The 18,130-nt window shown below is 42.0% G+C and overlaps 1 protein-coding gene across 1 annotated transcript in view; it reads left to right on the forward strand.

Annotated features, from left to right (window-relative positions):
• Positions 1 to 9,874, forward strand: part of LOC140719724 (keratinocyte-associated protein 3-like) — a 45,163-nt gene extending 35,289 nt beyond the window's left edge. Inside the window, exons 5-6 of the mRNA XM_073034544.1 lie at positions 1,408 to 1,530; positions 7,860 to 9,874. Coding sequence (XP_072890645.1) covers positions 1,408 to 1,530; positions 7,860 to 7,946 — 210 coding nt within the window. The 3' untranslated portion in view covers positions 7,947 to 9,874. The remainder of the gene's footprint in view (positions 1 to 1,407; positions 1,531 to 7,859) is intronic.
• Positions 9,875 to 18,130: the final 8,256 nt, after the last annotated feature.

An 18,130-nucleotide genomic window follows, 5' to 3' on the forward strand; every position in this document is an offset into this window, starting at 1 on the left:
GTTGAAAGGCCGAGATAGAGAGGAGTTTCCTCTAAGTAGGTATGTCTAGGACTAGAGGGTACAACCTCAGAATAGAGGACGTCCATTTGGAATGGAGATGAGGTATTTCTTTAGCCAGAATGCAGTGGATGTGTGGAATCCTTTGCCACAGGTGATGGAGGAGGCCAGGTCGTTGGGTGTATTTAAGGTGGAGGTTGATAGGTTCTTGATTAGTCACTGCTTGAAAGGTTACGGGTAGAAGGAAGGGGAATGGAGTTGAGAGGGAAATTGACCAGCCACGATCAAATGGTGGAGCAGACTTGATGGCCCGAATGGACTAATTCTGCTACTATGCTATTCTCCCCTCGTGGATTAGGGGAGAAATGAAGGTGGACACTTCCTCTTAGGATTAAAAAAAATAGCTGGACAATACTTGAATCTGCTGGGTTATGGACCAAGAGCTGGAGTCCTTATTGGCTTATAACAAGTAAAACCAGCTTGAATTTGTGTTCCTAATGAGCACCTTCTGGCTCCCTGTCTATTTGAGTTTATGCCATCAGGGAGCCAGAAGTTAAAATGGAATCTTTCCCTTAAAATCCACTACTACAGAATCAGAATCAGGTTTAATCACTGGCATGTGTTGTGAAATTTGTTGTTTTTGTGATAGCAGTACAATGTGATACATAATAATAGAGAGAAAAGCTGTGAATTACAGTAATTATAGTTAAATAAGTAGTGCAAAGGTAGAAATGAAAAAAAGTAGTGAGATATTGTTCAAGGGTTCAATGTCCATTCAGAAATTAGATGGCAGAGGGGAAGAGGTTGTTACTGAATCACTGAGTGTGTGCCTTCAGGCTCCTGTACCTCCTCCCTGATGGTAACAATGAGAACAAGGCATGACTTGAGTGATGGGGGTCCTTAATGATGGATGGTGTCTTTTTGGGGCACCACTCCTCGAAAATGCCGTGGATACTGCAGAGGCTAGTGACCAGAATGGAGCTAAATTTACAACTGCGCAGCTTATTTTAATCCTGTGCAGTAGCCCCCCCCACCATTCCATTTAAAATACTCTCCACTTTTACATAGTTACTCATCCTGCAGTCTTCACACTTTGAGTACCTGAATTTGGTTGATGAGACAGCCACAGATTACTCTTATCCTCCAGGTATTGGAGAGTTAGGCGAACAAAATTTTCGACGGAACTCACTTATTTTCAATCACTTTGCCTGTTGTATGTAAAGACAATTGTCAGAGTACCCGCAGGAGGGAAGAAAATTGTAAGGTGTGTAACTCAGATGTTAAGCGGTCAATCTTAATTCACACAACTGCGTGCTCTGAATATTTTAGTTTACCATCTGCAATGTGACTAAAATGTTAACCTCGGTGACCAAGGAGATGACATATGTGATCTAATACTTTGTCTCCTAGGATACCACGCTGGCAATGTGGATTCCATGTCTGCTACTGTCTGCTCTGGAGGCTTTCCTATCAATTAGATGTTTTTTTATCTCATTGAGCTTATTGAGAGTCAAGAAGCAGCCACGTAAACAGGTAGGAGAGGGAAAAAATAATCAACCCCACAGGCTCTTATAATTCTATAAACTCCACCATACAATTAAATGCTTTTTCGCAAATGTAGTGAACCAATAATTTCACAGCTCTAATTTTTACGATATTGTTAATTTAGTGGTTAAAGGATTTGCACTTCTTAAGGAGTATTTTAAGTTTAATGAATGGCTCTCGTATCATAGACGGTCGCCATCTGGAAAATGGCTTTTTCTCAAAAGTTGCGAACCAATAATTTCACAGCTCTAATTTTTACGATATTGTTAATTTAGTGGTTATTAAAGAATTTGCATTTCTTAAGCAGTTTTATTTTTAAGTTTAAGGAACGAATGGACGTCTTACTGTATTATAGATCATTGCCATCTCTAAGATGTCCTTTTGGTGTCAAATTAATTATTCATATTAGATGAGGCAGCATAGACATTCACTTTGAGCTGGACACACCAACTTAGCATCTTTTTAAAAAAAAATGTATAAGAAGCACCATGGTAACATTTAACCAAACACCTTTATCAAAATAACTCTGGAGATAGCTCAAGATGATAGGTTTAAAAAGTCTAAGATTAAATATAACCAAATAATGTAACATTTAAGCAATTTATTTTATTAATAAATTCCACACACAAAATGCTGGTGGAACGCAGCAGGCCAGGCAGCATCTATAGGAAGAAGTACAGTCGACGTTTCGGGCTGAGACCCTTCGTCAGGACCGAAATGTCGATGTACTTCTTCCTATAGATTCTGCCCGGCCTGCTGCGTTTCACCAGCATTTTGTGTGTGTTGCTTGAATTTCCAGCATCTGCAGATTTCCTCATGTTAATGTGACATTTAAGTGCTTACAGATATGACTGTTAATCAATATATCAAATATGGGGCAGGGGAAGCAAGTTGCTTCCAGATCGCCTTGCTGCCAGGGATGCAGTTTAACCACAGTGTAGTGATGGTATCAGCTGCAGTCTTCACTTTTACCTGTTTGGAAGGTGACATCGCATGGGGACAATCACTTTGGCATTTCCCAGTGCAACCACGTCTTCCATCCTGGAATTCTGTATGGTGTTGAGTTTGCAACTCTGCCTGTGCCAGTGTCTTGGTATCCTTGTGTATTGACATTCCTATTTTTAATCAGGCAGAGGGTTTAAACATCAATAAGAGTGACTATTGGTAAATATCGATATTAATAAAATAAATTGATCTAGTGCACAGCTGCTTTAGTACCTGAGTAATTGGAGACCAGTGATTTAGACAATATGGATGTGTTTTCTTTGATTGTTATAGTTGGGGGTGGTAATGGGGACAAGCTCCCACTACCTCTTAAGTGCTCCCAGTGGCACGTACCTCAAATAGCCTCTGACAATGAAGTCCAGCTCCTGGCCTTCACGTGTAGCTTAGCTACTAAGCCCAATAGAGCCATTTCTACTGACAGGAGAAGGGGCAAAGGCACGTTATTGGCACCTTAAGATCTGTTGCTTCAGGCAGATGAGGCTCACCAGCCATGGTTGGCAGCTCACCTAGAAAGAAAACCCGGATCTCAAACCTCTGCTGTCTCGTGGCTATACTCACTCGTGGGGAAGGCTTTGGGAGTAAATACCGAGGGGAAAAATCCAGAGCTGGAGTCCCTAAGGTGGTCCTACGTTGAGTTCAACATCGACTGAAAGCTCCTGTAACTCTGCTGGTGCCAAATGCATTGGTCTCTCCCGTCCTTTGGGTTCATCAGCTGCATTAGAAGCAAGGGATCCTGCTGCATGGACAACAGCTTGCTCTCCATATTGTACTGCCCTGGCTTGTGTGTCATGTACTCAAATGAGGCGCAGTATCCATGTCAACCTCAAACAACGGTGGGCCTCACGGACAGAAGGATTCTCTGTGAAAGTTGCATCTGGGTGGTTGATTGGGGAAAGGCAGTGCAGACTCGATGAGCCGAATGGCGTAATTCTGCTCTTATATCTTATGGTCTCAACTTATTATTGCCAAGTGTGATGATATGGTTATCCAAATGATACCAGCCTACATAATTTACTCAGAACATACCTAAGACTCGTTACAGAATGAAGGTTTTACAATGGGTGGTGACAACTTGTTTGATATACCATCCCTAACATTGTAAAATAGGCTGCTGTGCTTAAATTAGCTTTGATAACTTGGCCCCGACTTCTCCGGTGAACTCGCAGCAATTCGCGGACTCAGGGCTCCAGTCATCGGGCCTTGGCTTCTCGACTTCCGATCGACCTTTTGCCTTCGATCTGGACCTCCGATTGACCTTCAGGTGATGAACTCCCAGGCCCCAGATTCCAGACTCACTGATGATAGGGCTTGAAAACTCGGCCTCAGATTCCAGTTTGCTGATGATGGGACGCCGAACGCTCTCGCCAATCTGCTGGCCTGACATCCAACTACACACATGTAGATGGCCTTCAAATGCAGAATGGAGTTAAGCTCCAGCCTGTTCTTCAATACCTTCACCTCCTTGTCCCTAAACCCTAACCTGACCTCTAACTCCCCTCTGTGTCCCCGAAAGCATCTTTACAAACTTAAAAACCGTGTGCATCTGAACCGTGACCTCATGGTGGCTGGCTCCGGTCTCCATTTTTGATGGTAACATAATGTTCAAACTGCAAGCCTTTCCACAGAGACCACACAGCTACCCGTCAGCTGGAGTCTGGGGCTGCTCTGGGTCCTGCCTTATCAGTGAGCCTGAACTTGTGTTCTCAAGAGTTCTCTGTGGTGACGACATAGGCCTTATCGCTTCCTCATCAGAGAGTGTGGTTGTATACAGGAGGAGACAAGAGGCTGCAGATGCTGGAATCAGGAGCAACACGCAAAATGACGGTGGAACAGATCGGGGTCAGACAGCTTCTATAGAAGAACATGAATGGTTGACGTTTCAGGTTGAGGCCCTTCAGTAAGTAGTTCAGTGGGCAGGTTACCCAGAGGTCAACAGGATTCTTGACTTTGAGAACTTGCTTAACCTCGTGCAAATTTGGACTTCCTCCTTCATGGATAGTCCTTGAAGTTGTCAGACTGATCTGTTGCACTTTAGAAGATAGTGGTTTGTTATCTTGTATCTCTCTTCAGGGTGCGATAATAGTGCTCTGGAAGGCAAGTCAACGTTCGTCTCTGATTGGATTGACACCAAAGAAGAAAAGGGCATTTAGACTGAACACAGTAACTAACACCCCAGTGTTGTTTGACACCACTGATGAATCATTGGAGATAGTGTTACCCTAATTGGATGTGCACTTTGATCTTTACTAAAATTTTGCTTTTTAATTTCCCCAGATCTTTAAAAAAAATGAAAGCAAATTGACTGTGTGCACTTAAGTCCAATATTATCTGTTGTTCATAAATTAAAATTGTAACTTCAGACATATCTCATTAATTTGTGAACTGAAATCTTTTACAACACATGCACAGCAATTCCTACCAGCAAATCTATTACTTCTATTGGTGCCCCAGAAAGGGACTAATGCTAACTTTGGGGTTTAAATCAAATGGAGGAAACCAAAGTCAAAGTTTAGCTTTTCAATAGTTCTTTGTTGGTGGATTTAATTTTATATTTTAATGTCATTTCTGCCTATTTGAAATAAAACTGTAGGCTACTTGAAACCAAAGGGGACCAGCACATAGCAACAGGGTTGAAATAACCTTCAAGCCTCTTAGAATCAGCTATGGCCCATAACATCTCGGGTAAAGCCCTCCCAAACATTGAGCATATCTACATGAAATGCTGTCGTAGGAAAGCAACAGCCATCGTCGGAGATCCCCACCACCCAGGCCATCAGATAGAAAGTGCAAATGCCTCAGAACTTGCACCACCAGGTTCAAGAACAGTTACTACCCCTCAGCCATCAGGCTCTTGAACAAAAGATACACTCACTTGCCTATCCTTTGAGATGTTCCCACAACCAATGATTTCACTTTAAGGACTCTCTATCTCATATTCTCATTGTTTGTTGCTATTTGTCTATTTTTGCATCTGCACGGTTTGCTTTCTTTTGTATTCTATCTTTTATTGATCCTGTTATAATTACTGTTCTTTAGATCTGCTGAGTATTCCTGCAGGAAAATGAATCTCAGGGTTGTGTATGGTGACATATATGTACTTTGGTAATAAAATTTACTTTGAACTTTCAACTTTTCCCCCTCCACCATCAGATTTCTGAACAGTCGATGAACAAACCTATGAACACTACCTCATCAATTTTTGCATTACTTATATAATCATATAAAAACAAAGAGACATTCTATTGACATCGTACAGCACTGTTCATTCTGAGCATGAGTGGCACTCCCTATTTTGTTTCCAATCTCTATCATTAGCGACGATGAAACAAAAGCTAATTTATACAGGTTACACCAGGCAACTTCATAAAGGTGTGTCAACTGGTTGTACTGAAAATGAACTTTTACCTAAGATGTGTGTGGGCATGCAACAGGAAGTTCTGGGTAAAATAACATTAATTATTGTTTGTGGTCTATAGTACTTTGCAAAGTCTTGGACACATATATACAGTATATAGCTAGAATTTTGCACTGTACTGTAGTAATTTTATGTATTGCACTTTACTGCTGTCACAAAAAACAAATTTCATAACGTGAGTGATGATAAAGCTGATTCTGATATGGGTCTATATTGGGGACTGAGAGTAGGAAGGGGGCAGGGAGAAGGGAATCGTGGTTGGGAAAAGGGGAAAGAATGGGAGGCAGCAGGGAAACATTCTGTAGTGATCAATAAACCAATTGTTTGGAATCAAGTGAGCTTGCCTGGTGTCTCAGGGCTGGATATGTCTGGACCTGCCCCACCACCACCCCAGCACTCTTTCTTTGCCACATGGCTCACATCTCTCCAGTTACACTCCACCCTCGCCATTTTCAATATCCTTTGCTCTCGCCAGATTTACAAACTCATTCTCTGTTGCACTATGACAAATACAGTACTACGCAAAAGTCTTGATCATCCTAGCTATATTTATAGAGCATAGAGCATAGAATAGTACAGCACAGTACATGCCCTTCAGCCCACAATGTTGTGCCGACCCTTAAACCCTGCCTCCCATATAATCCCCCCCCACCTTAAATTCCTCCATATACCTGTCTAGTAGTCTCTTAAATTTCACTAGTGTATCTGCCTCCACCACTGACTCAGGCAGTGCATTCCACACACCAACCACTCTCTGAGTAAAAATCCTTCCTCTAATATCCCCCTTGAACTCCCCACCCCTTACCTTAAAGCCATGTCCTCTTGTATTGAGCAGTGGTGCCCTGGGGAAGAGGCGCTGGCTGTCTACTCTATCTATTCCTCTTAATATCTTATATACCTCTATCATGTCTCCTCTCATCCTCCTTCTCTCCAAAGAGTAAATCCCTAGCTCCCTTAATCTCTGATCATAATCCATACTCCCTAAACCAGGCAGCGTTCTGGTAAATCTCCTCTGTACCCTTTCCAATGCTTCCACATCCTTCCTACAGTATGTGCACAGTACTATGCATAATCTCTACAATCGATTAATATTAAAGAAACAGCTCTGAAAAGTAATTAGTGAAATTTCATCTTTGATTCCAAGCAACCATGCTTCCCCCACACTTAATTTTATCAACTCCAGGGCAACTGAATGTGTAGCAGGTGTATACAAGCGCTGATGAATATTCTCTTGTACTGTTTCTCTAAGCTGCACGGGTGCACAGCCATGCAGTAACTGGAATGCTCCCATGCACACAGCCTTCGTTGGTGTGCAGCTGGAATTTTCTTTTTATATAATATAATTTTGAAATATGATGTTAATATAATTGTGAAATACCCTGTGTTTGTGTTAATGAATATAATCCATAAACTTTCTAAATAATAAGCATACCACAGCTTTTACTTTGCAACATTTTAGAGTGTCAACCTATTTACACTGTCAATGCTTCAAGTTACAACACTGTTACAAATTGTGATAATTAACACAGAATGGGCGTTCGTAGTTCACTGAGCACCAATGCCGTCTAAGCTTAAAAGTTCATGAACCCTAGATTTTCTTTGTTGTACTACATTCCTTATCCTCTTCAATTAATAAATAAAATCCCCTGCTCAGAGAAATGTTGGTCTGTGCAGCTGTAAAAAAAAAAGTTAGAGAAACTTTGCTTGCTCTCGTTTTTAACACTGGCGATATTAGATACTTTTCCTCCCTCTTCATGCCAGAAGCAGTAATGAATATTGCTGTGGAAAATAGCTGAATACTTGCTGCGGTGTATTCATGCCCAATACTACATTTTTCTTGAATTATGCCCTTGCATGATGTTTCTGCTCATCATCTTGTCTCGTTGATCTCTGACAGGTCATTCTCAAACCTTTGGAAGAGATTCAGGAAGTTGGTGAAAGCGTTGAACTTTTGGAAGGCGCTAGAGTGAAGTTCTGGGTGTGACTGCAGTCCATCTTGGTGAATAATAAGCATCTGCGGGAAGAAAAGTGAACATCCCTGAAATAAAGGACAATTACAAGAAAGCAGGGATTTATGGGCACTGATGCTTCCTGTAATGAACACTGGATTGTTTTTTCTAGATTATAAAATGTCATAACATCACCGCAGAGAGATTTCACTGGAACACTTTTAGGTATTTTTGGATTGTATTTGAGATATTAAGTCATTTAAACTGTGTATTAATGAAAGATTATTCACTTCTATGTATCAAGTTGTTCTCATCTTGGATGCTCTAGCTGAAAAGCTGGGGTGTGGGGTATACAATATATTGAGTACTAACTTCTAAAATGCAGTCAAACATATAACTGTAACAAATTTTCGGTGTTGAGGACGAACAGGGCGGAGGGATATAAATGAATATCTCCTTCAAAGAGCTAGCACACCTCATTGGACTGAATGATCTTCCATTCTATATGGTTCTAATATCCAGGATGTACTTTTTACAGAGCACAATGTACACTTTTCAGAGCCCGGCATCATAAACGGTCCTGAAGGAGGGTTCCAGCCGGAAACATTGACCGTTTATTCATTTCCACAGATGCCACCTGACCTGCTGAGTTCTTCCAGCACTTCCTGTGTGACACTTGTACAGGGATGTCTTTAATCACATTAGAGCTTTCAATCAATACATTGGGTCACACTCCAAGGAAATTCTGAATGCAAAGTTACTGTGTACTGATACCATGCAAATTACTGTTGTTTGTTATCACTAGCTTAGAGGCTTGAGAACCATACAAAAAAGGTAAAAAATATCTTGTGACTTCATATTTAAACAACACAATGTTCATCAGCAAAAACGGCAACTAAATTGGGCACAGTTAATTTATCCAATAGGCTTTTAAATTGTTTTGTAAACTATATTCTGTGGTCTTTATGTTCTTTATTCCTCTCCGTAGATGCTGCCTGACCTGCTGAGTTCCTCCAGTATATTGTGTGTGTGGTATTCATCGGTGTTTTCTGCTTTTTTTATGATGATATGCTGACCATCCCAGTCTTAATTCACTGGATGTAAAGTCTAATCAGTTTCTTTCTGTTGGGAGCAGACATTCTGAGGAAATGGGATGGTAATGAGGTGAGGTGCCCCACTTCCGAGGTGAACTGGCCTTGGTTCAACGAATGGAAGCAGAGCACCTCTATCAAAATGAAGATTGAATTGTTATCTTTATTTGTGGCACGTACAGCAAAATATACAATGGAATGCGTCATGTTTGTGATGTGCAGTGGGCAACCCGCAAGTGTCACCATGCTTCCAATGCCAAAATAGCATGCCCGTAACTCACTAACTACCTACCCGGAGGAAACCCAAGCAGTTTCAGGAGAACGTACAAACTCCTTACAGACGGCAACAGGAATTGAACCCCCAATCTGTGATCACTGGTCCTGTAAAGCGATTGTGTTAACTGCTATGCTACTGTGCAGTTCTATGTTCATTCATTAAGCACCATGTCGTAGGACGTGGGCAATCATGATCTTTCCATGACCATGAATGTTCTTGGCAAATTTTTCTACAGAAGTGGTTTGCCATTGCCTTCTTTACAGTCTCTTTACAAGACAAGTGACCTCAGCCATTATCAATACTCTTCAGAGAATTATATCTTAAATAAAACCAACACCCACATTTTTATACGTTTGCTTCTCAGGGCAATGTTAATGATTCACTAGCCTAAAAACCAAATAGGTGAAGCAGACTTTGGGTGTAAATATGTTAATGTATTATAGTTTATTGAAGTTCCTGTTGAGGGTTAAAAGAGGTGAAATGTTTGCCAATGTGTACTATTGACTTTCAAATGCAGATTCAGGAATTTAGCAATATTTGTATTTTAAAAAGATTTATAAGCAAAAGTTGATTTTATTAAATTTATCTGAATAAATTCAAGATTCAAGTGCATTTATTATCAAAAATGAATAAATTGTACACCTTGAGATTTGTCTGCTTACAGGCAGCCACAAAGCGAGAAACCCAAAGAACCCAATTTAAAAAAAGACAGTAAGGAAAAAAAACACACATCCTGCAAACAATAGAAACAAACAACAGCTTGTTGAACCAGAATGAATCCTTGGATCTATCCCTCGGAGCAGCCAGAGAAGGCCCAAGCCTACTCATATTAGCCATCTCGTGTTCATCGTGTTGGTGTGGAAAATATTTTCAACTTTTTCCTTTTGTTGCTTTCTGTATTTTTTTTAAATACATCGATGTAGTATGTTATTTGAAATTTGTATATCTTCGTATGTTTTGAGCAAGGGTTCCCAATGTTCTTTTGTGCCATGGGCCAATACCATTAAGCAAGGGGTCCGTGAACCCCTGGTTTAGAGGTGCAGCATTTTAACAGGCCTTTCGGCCTAATTACACCCTTTTGACCAACTAACTTACTAATCCATATGTCTTTAGGATATGAAAAATACCGACATAGTCATGGGGAGAATGTACAAACGTCTAATGGACAGTGGCAGAATTAAAGCTGGATCTCTGGTGTTGTAATAGTGTTTCGCTAACCTCTATGCTACAGTGAAGTTCACTAACATTTTAATAAAGTCTTGCTAGCAACCATACATCAGATATCTATACAATAGAGTGAAAAGTCACCAGTGATTATTGCTGGAAAGAATGATGTTCTTAGATTTGGACACTGCTGGTTTACTGCCAGTCACCTCCTGCCTTTCCACAGAGCTTTCTCAAAGGGCTGTAGTACATTCCTAGGAGGTAGTTTATTAGGTGAGGATTTTCAGAATTGTGGTGAGCTGACCATAAGTTGGCTTGCTCCATTGAATGATCACCTTACTACTTATGGTCAGTTCTGTTCACTGGATGGCCAGCTCGCAACACGAGGGTGTCAGTTTGCCCAACGGAAGGTCAACTTCCTCCACCGCTCCCTTAATAGTTCATACAGTCAGAGTTTGGAGCTACGGGATCGAGAATGATTCTTCCATTCTCTCAACATGGTGCAGCTTTGCAAGTTGTACACTAGTGGGAATTCCAACTTCTGTTGAAGTGCCAAAAGGAAATGTTGACCAAGGCACTGATGTGATTCATGATTCAGATTTTGATTGCACATGAGTGTATTTGACAACTTAAAAATTATTGAGTGCTTAACTGAAGTTACTGGAATAATCCTTGTGTGTTTTGCGTCAGTGGCAACCCATTACCCGTTTGAGTGCATCCGTCACTGACGGCAATCCTAAGGGAAATCATTCTCGGGGCCATGATGGCCCAACAAGTAGGGAAATCTCAATAATTGAGTTATTTCTTCATCCGAGACGCCACAGAAATAGTTCCATGGTGCTCCAGGGAAATTATGCACTGGAACTGTGCTAGTTCACCAGTCTCCATTCAAGCTCTATGTCCTGAAACTATTACTCCAGCAACATGTTATTGACAATTGAAAGGACAGATGTAAGAGAAATGTACGCTGAGCTTTGAAATGGAACAGGCACAAACCTTCGTTGAAATTAAATACTGAATTATAAAGTTCTCTGGAAATTCAGTGATACAAGCCCACTGTGGGTCTTCCATGTTTGCAAGGGTGGTGCTTTTTGTTAGGTTTTACTTTGTTGCTTTCCCAGGAATTAAGGCAGGGAAGGACAAGCCGGGAATCTCAATTCAAGTGCAAACAGATATGGAAAGCGGAAATATTGCTCCAATGCAGATGAGTTTAGGATCAGAGTGCTTATAGGGGCATAATAAGGATATGGCCACTTCCACAGTAGCACCTCCGCTTCACGGCACTTCCAGGTTTAATTTTAATTCCGATTCCCATTCCTGCTCCGACAAGTCGGTCTGTGGCCTCCTCTTGAGCCAAGATGAGGACACCTCAGAGTGGAGGAGCAACATCTTGTGTTCCATCTGGGTGGCCTCTAACCAGGTTTGCAAACTCGCTCTCCGCTCCACGTTGACAAATACGTTACTGAGCAAAAGCCTTATACGTGTATACGTGCCTAAGACTTCTGCACAGTAACGTACACCAAAACAATTCAGTAGCCATCACAGTGGACAAGCATTTCAATTCCAAACCCCAATCCCATTCTGACATGTCAGTCCACGACTTCCTCTTGTGCCATGAGCCCGATCTCAGGGTGGAGGAGCAACACCTTATATTCCGTCTGGGTAGCCTCCAGCCTGATGGCATGAATGTTGATTTCTCCTTCCAGTCAAAAAATCCCCCCTCCTCCCTTCTTCTACTCCCCACTCTGGCCCCTTATCTCTTCTCACGTGCCTTGCTGCCCTTCCTCCTTTTTCCTGTGGTCCACTCTCCTATCAGATTCCTCCTCCAACCTTTCCTACCCACCTGGCTTCACCTATCACCTTCTAGCTATCCTCCTTTCCCTCCCTTCACCTTTTTATTCAGACTTCTTTTCCCTTCCTTTCCAGTCCTGAAGAGGGGTCTCAGCCCGAAACATTGACTGCCTATTCATTTCCATAGATGCTGCCTGGCCTGCTGAGTTCCTCCAGCTTCTTGTGTGTGTTGCCTTGGATTTCCTGCACATCCAGACTTCCTCGTGCACATAGTATCCATATTGATCTGACACTAAAACTATTTCATTCCTCAGAATCAGCAAATTTCATTACAAGGTGACCAAACTCATTGGAAACAATTCAACGAAAATGAATTCTGATTAAAATAAACTCTGAAAGAGGCCATTTGGCTCATTTTGTGTGCGCTAGCTATCTATAATAGCCCTCTCCTTGTAACTTACTCGTAACTTAGCAATTCTCTTTTAAAACTCTCAATTAAACTTCCCAAACACTCCATAAAACTGCATACAGCAGATTAGAACAACTCATAGATGTGTATTTAGTACTTGAGTTATATTTGAATGATCTTGGATATATCGGACTGGAAGTCCCTACAGAGGACTGTGAGAATGGCTGAGAGGATCACTCTTTCGCTCTTTCACTCTATCGTCACTAAACAATTGATACTAGAGCGTGCAATCATCACAGCGATATTTGATACTGCACTTTGCGCTCCCTGAATTACAAATCAAAGTAAATATAATAAAAATTTAAATTATAAATCATAATTAGAAAATAGAAAAGGGAAAGTACGGTAGTGCAAGTCAGGTCCAGATATTTGGAAGGTACGGCCCAGATCTGGGTCAGGATCCGTTCAGCAGTCTTATCACAGTTGGAAAGAAGCTGTTCCCAAATCTGGCCGTACGAATCTTCAAGCTCCTGAACGTTCTCCCGGAGGGAAGAGGGACAAAAAGTGTGTTGGCTGGATGGGTCGTGTCCTTGATTATCCTGGCAGCACTGCTCCGACAGCATGCGGTGTTAAGTGGGTCCAAGGATGGAAGATTGGTTTGTGTGATGTGCTGGGCTATGTTCACAATCTTCTGCAGCTTCTTCCTGTCTTGGACAGGACGTCTTCCATACCAGGTTGTGATGCACGCTAGAAGAATGCTTTCTACGGTGCATCTATAAAAATTAGTGAGGGTTTTAGGGGACCAGCCAAATTTCTTCGGCTTTCTCAGGACGTAAACGTGCTGGTGGGCCTTCTTGGCAGTGGACTCTGCTTGGTTAGACCAAGTCAGGTCATTTGTGATAATTCAAAGAGGTCTCCCTACCATGTGTCGGGGATGTTTATCAGGAGCGCTGCGTAAGCAGGACGCTTAGTATTATCAAGGATCCCACCCATTCATCCAGCATTCTTTTTGAATTTCTACCATGGGGCAAGATTCTCTGATACATAAAAACAAGAATGATTAGGACGGAAACCAGTTTCTTCCCTCAGGCCATTAGGCTTCTGAACTCCCTGCCGCTTCGTATTTGAAGTGTCACCAGATAATTTGTAGTGTACCCTACAATATTAAATTTATTTATGCTCTTTACTTTGTTTATTTATGAGTAATTCAATTGTAGATTTTATTCCTACTTTCCTAAGTCATTGTGTTTTATATGTACTACTGTGCTTTACACCCTGGCCCAAAGAAACAATTTCATTTGATGATATACAGGTATATAGATAAATGACAATAAACTTGACTTGATATTGTTTGATTAAGTATGCTTGTTTGTTTAAATAATTCACCATGGGTTATATGTGAATTGCACACCCCTCTTGAAATTAGACCTGCATTTTGATTCTCATATCTTCCTTTGAATTAGTTTGATGTTTTCAAGTTACAAAATAAAACAGTCACTGTAAACTTCATTGTTCGTCTGACCTCCAGTGGGAGGGAAAATAGCCTAGAAATCCTTCCCCACTCAACAAAAGCACAGTGTGTTGTGCGAGAGCCCATCACTGAAAGCAATATTGACTAAAGATAAAGATTAGCTTTATCCCTTACATACTGTTCAGGTCAAATTTGACCCGTTTTGACACTTGACAGCAGTAAAAACACCGTAAATGCCATTTTTTTTAGCCGCAATTTGATGAGTTTTCCTAAAGTGACCCAAAATGTGCAAAGATGAAAATATTTAAAAATGTTATACTTTTGTACAGGTGCTACAAATTTTTGTACATTGAGGCTGTTCCAGGTCAAATTTGACCCATATCTATTGAAATGGATTTTAGATCTCTGAAACATTAATTAAGGATTAATCACCCATTTATTAATGTCAGATAGGTTATTTATGCATTCTGATTTGTGGTTCAAAATTTGGTATAGACACTTGTTATGAAGGGATTCTTGGGCCGGGTCAAAATTGACCTGGACCATACTGTGAAGGTATAGAATACGAACAGTATGTAAGGGTTATTTGTCACATAAACATGGAAACATACAGTGAAATGCTTTGTTTGCATCAAATCAGCGAGGGAGTGTTGCTGTGCTTCTGACATCGACATAGCATGCCCACAACTCATTAACTCTAACTGAACATCTTTGGAACGTGAAGGGAACCCACGTGGGCACAGGAGAGAACATACACACTCCTTAAAGACAGCGGAGGGAATTGAACCCCAGTCTTATAGCTGATGCCACACAGCATTGCGTTGTTATGCTACCATTCTACACCACTGGGTGCCAGAGCATAGAACACACCACGCGTCTTTTAATGTGTTTTGAGACCTTCCATTTGCAAGGGGAGGATTTCAGGTGGGTCATCGATGGAGGGCAGGTGTAATGGGGGGGGGGGGGTTGCTAAGGAGAGAGTGAGACCTGGCAACAGTGTGGCAGAATCTAAATGTCATTTTGAGGGAATGGGGATCCATAATTTGGATTTGGACATCAGGGTGTGAAAAAGTAAGGATCACAATTAGAGCTCGGCAAGGTGATGGGGGGAGGTCAGGAACAATAGGGAGAGTTGCAACATTGGGAAAGTTTATAACTTAAAAGGACAACAACTAACAAGGAGGACCATTAAATATTACTGAAGATGACAGTGCAGGTTGCAGATCTGTTTGAGAGGTCCGCCCCATCCATGGTTCATGGATGCACGAGTGACGTGGCATCAGGTTCTGACGAAGGGTTTCAGCCTGAAACATCAACTATTTATTCCTTTCCACAGATGCTCCCTGACCGGCTGAGTTCATTCAGTATGTTTTTATGTGCTGCCCTGGATTTCCAGCATCTTCAGAATCTCCTGTGTTCACATCCAGCCGTCCGAGTGAACTGTGCGTACGTGGAAGCCTCCAGTCTCACTCTGCCAGCTGTATGGGGATTGGGAACGATGCGAGTCTTTCAAAGTACTCTGGCCTTCCAAAGAAACCCTTGAATCAAGCGCATGAACAATAGGGCGTGTAGCAAGAAAATTATCTCGAAATTCCATTAAAGTAAATTTTGAAGACGAAGTACCCTTTATTCGAAGCAGTCCGACTGAAGAAAAACACCTTTGGAATAACTGCATTGTACCCAGAGGATTCTTGAGGCAGAATATCACATTCTGCTAAACAAGCTACAGCCCTTTCGTTGCAACAGAACGATCTTTCCAAAATGAAACATACTGTAAGACCACAAACCCCTTGGGAAATCACGCAATAACATGACCTGCTCCATTTCCTGTTCTGAAATTATAAACTATAAGCCCCAAAACTAATGCCATCGTAACCCAGGAGAACTGCGTTCGCTTTCTAAGAGCCACAATCTGATCGATACGAGTTTAATTGACGCATAGCACCAAGACCTCACAACACATAAATAGCCCGAAATAAATTCATGAACTGCACCGGAATGCAGTTCAAAAAAAACACTAACAGAATGCTTCTGTCACTTTTTTAACCTACAATAAAAAAACTGCCCTTGAATCATTCCCACAGAATGTAGAATATACACAGAGTGCCATAAGCCTCAGGGGAAATCACACTGCGCAAGACTGCAAAGTCATGATGTACAATGAGCCATCTGATGCTTGTAGTACTTCCCCAAAGAGTATTAATTTATTGCCAATATATCTTTTCATTATTGTCAGCTGATTTCTAATTCTTCACAGGCTGACATCTAGGTTTGTCTGATTCATTATGATTTGTCCATTATTGTACGTGTGCTGGTAATATTTTGCTCTGTTGTACTTACGTACTGACTGCTTGTTACGCCTCTGGCATTGAGGGCAGCAGTGAAGGCCCTCACACAAAATGCTGGAGGAGCTCTGCAAGTCAGGCAGGCCCCATGGAAATGAGTGAACCGTCAACGTTTTGGGCTGAGGCCCTTCTTTAGGATCGAGAAGGAAGGCGGAAGATGCCAGAATAAAACTGTGCGCTGGGGTTGGGGGGAGAGGGGGAAGGATGCTAGCTGAAGCCAGGTGGTTGGAGAAGGTCAAGGTCTGCAGAAGAAGGCAGCTGGTAGGAGAGGAGACGGGACTATGGGAGAAAGTGAAGGAGGAGGGGAACTCGGGGGAAGTAATAGGCAGGTGAGAAGATCAGAGTAGGAAGGGAGGAAGGGGCTGGAATTTGTTTACCGGAAGGAGAAGTTGATATTCATGCCATCAGGTTGGAGGCTACCCAGACAGAATGCAAAGTGTTGCTCCTCCACCCTGGACCGAAACGTTGGATTGGGAAAGGGAACCGGATTTCAAATGTTTGGTCAGTGTGAAATCCTGCTTGGGCAGGATGGTGCAGAGGTGCTTGATGGAGCGGTCCCCCCAGTTTACGACAGTCTCGCCACCCCTTGTGGATTTCCGGCTTCCTTCATCATGTCAATAGGTTCCTCGCGGTTTTCACTACCATCAGCTGTGCAAGTCCCAGGTGGAGACTCAGGAGTACTGAGATGTCAAAGGATTCTTCATTGCTGTTTCCGTAAAAATTTTGTTTTACCAGCCAGGGTAATTAGCCCTGAGCTGAACCCCCAAACCTGGTGTCTTAGTCTGGCCTCTACCCTTTGACCTGTTCGGCAAGGGTGACCCTACCAAGAGCCAAAGCCTAGAGCACTAACTCCAGCCAACATAGCTCTCTGGGTCATCGAGGCACGCAAGCCTTCAAACCTTACGACCCTTGAGATCCTCTTGGAGGTCTGTTGTACTAATTATAATTTATTCCCAGAACATGAATTTTGCTGATTCCTTATTCCTGTTCAGATGGCATAGGTAGGAAATGCCAACAATTTGACAAGACACCAATGAAAGAGTTGTAATCTATCTGTCAGTACAAGGGGAAAATGGTCAAAGGAACCTTCTGCCCATGATCTTCACGATGACAGGGAACATGAATTTGGGCTGACTTATTAACAAGGAGACTTATTATCTCACTGAGTTTGGGTGAGACTAGAGCTAGAGATCATAGGTTAAGGGTGAAAGGTGATATATTCAAGAGTAACCTGAGGGAAAACTTCTTCACTCAGAGGATGGTGTGAGTGTGGAATGAGCTTCCCAGAGAAGTGGTGGATGCCGGTTCAATTGCAACATTGAAGAGAAGTTTGGATAGGTACATGGTTGGGACGGGTATGGAGGCCTATGGCCTAAGTAAAGGTTAGCACTGACTAGATGGGCCAAAATGTCTGTTTCTGTGCTGTAAATGAATCTAAGACTTGGAGAAAAGTTGGAGAATGCATTCTGTAGTATAGGCCACACATAGGCATACTACTTTGTGGTGGGTGCATGTCAGGGTGTGGAAAATTTGCCTGTCAAATAGACACTGCTCCAGATGACATTGGATGTTTGTTATGCTCAATCTTGACCTGCTGAAGATCTCTTCATAATCCTGATCTGCTTTACAGTTGACAAAGACTTAGGGGAGTTGGGTATTCTACAGTCAGTC

The sequence above is a fragment of the Hemitrygon akajei genome, chromosome 32, assembly GCF_048418815.1.
Source record: "Hemitrygon akajei chromosome 32, sHemAka1.3, whole genome shotgun sequence".
Lineage (NCBI taxonomy): Eukaryota > Metazoa > Chordata > Chondrichthyes > Myliobatiformes > Dasyatidae > Hemitrygon > Hemitrygon akajei.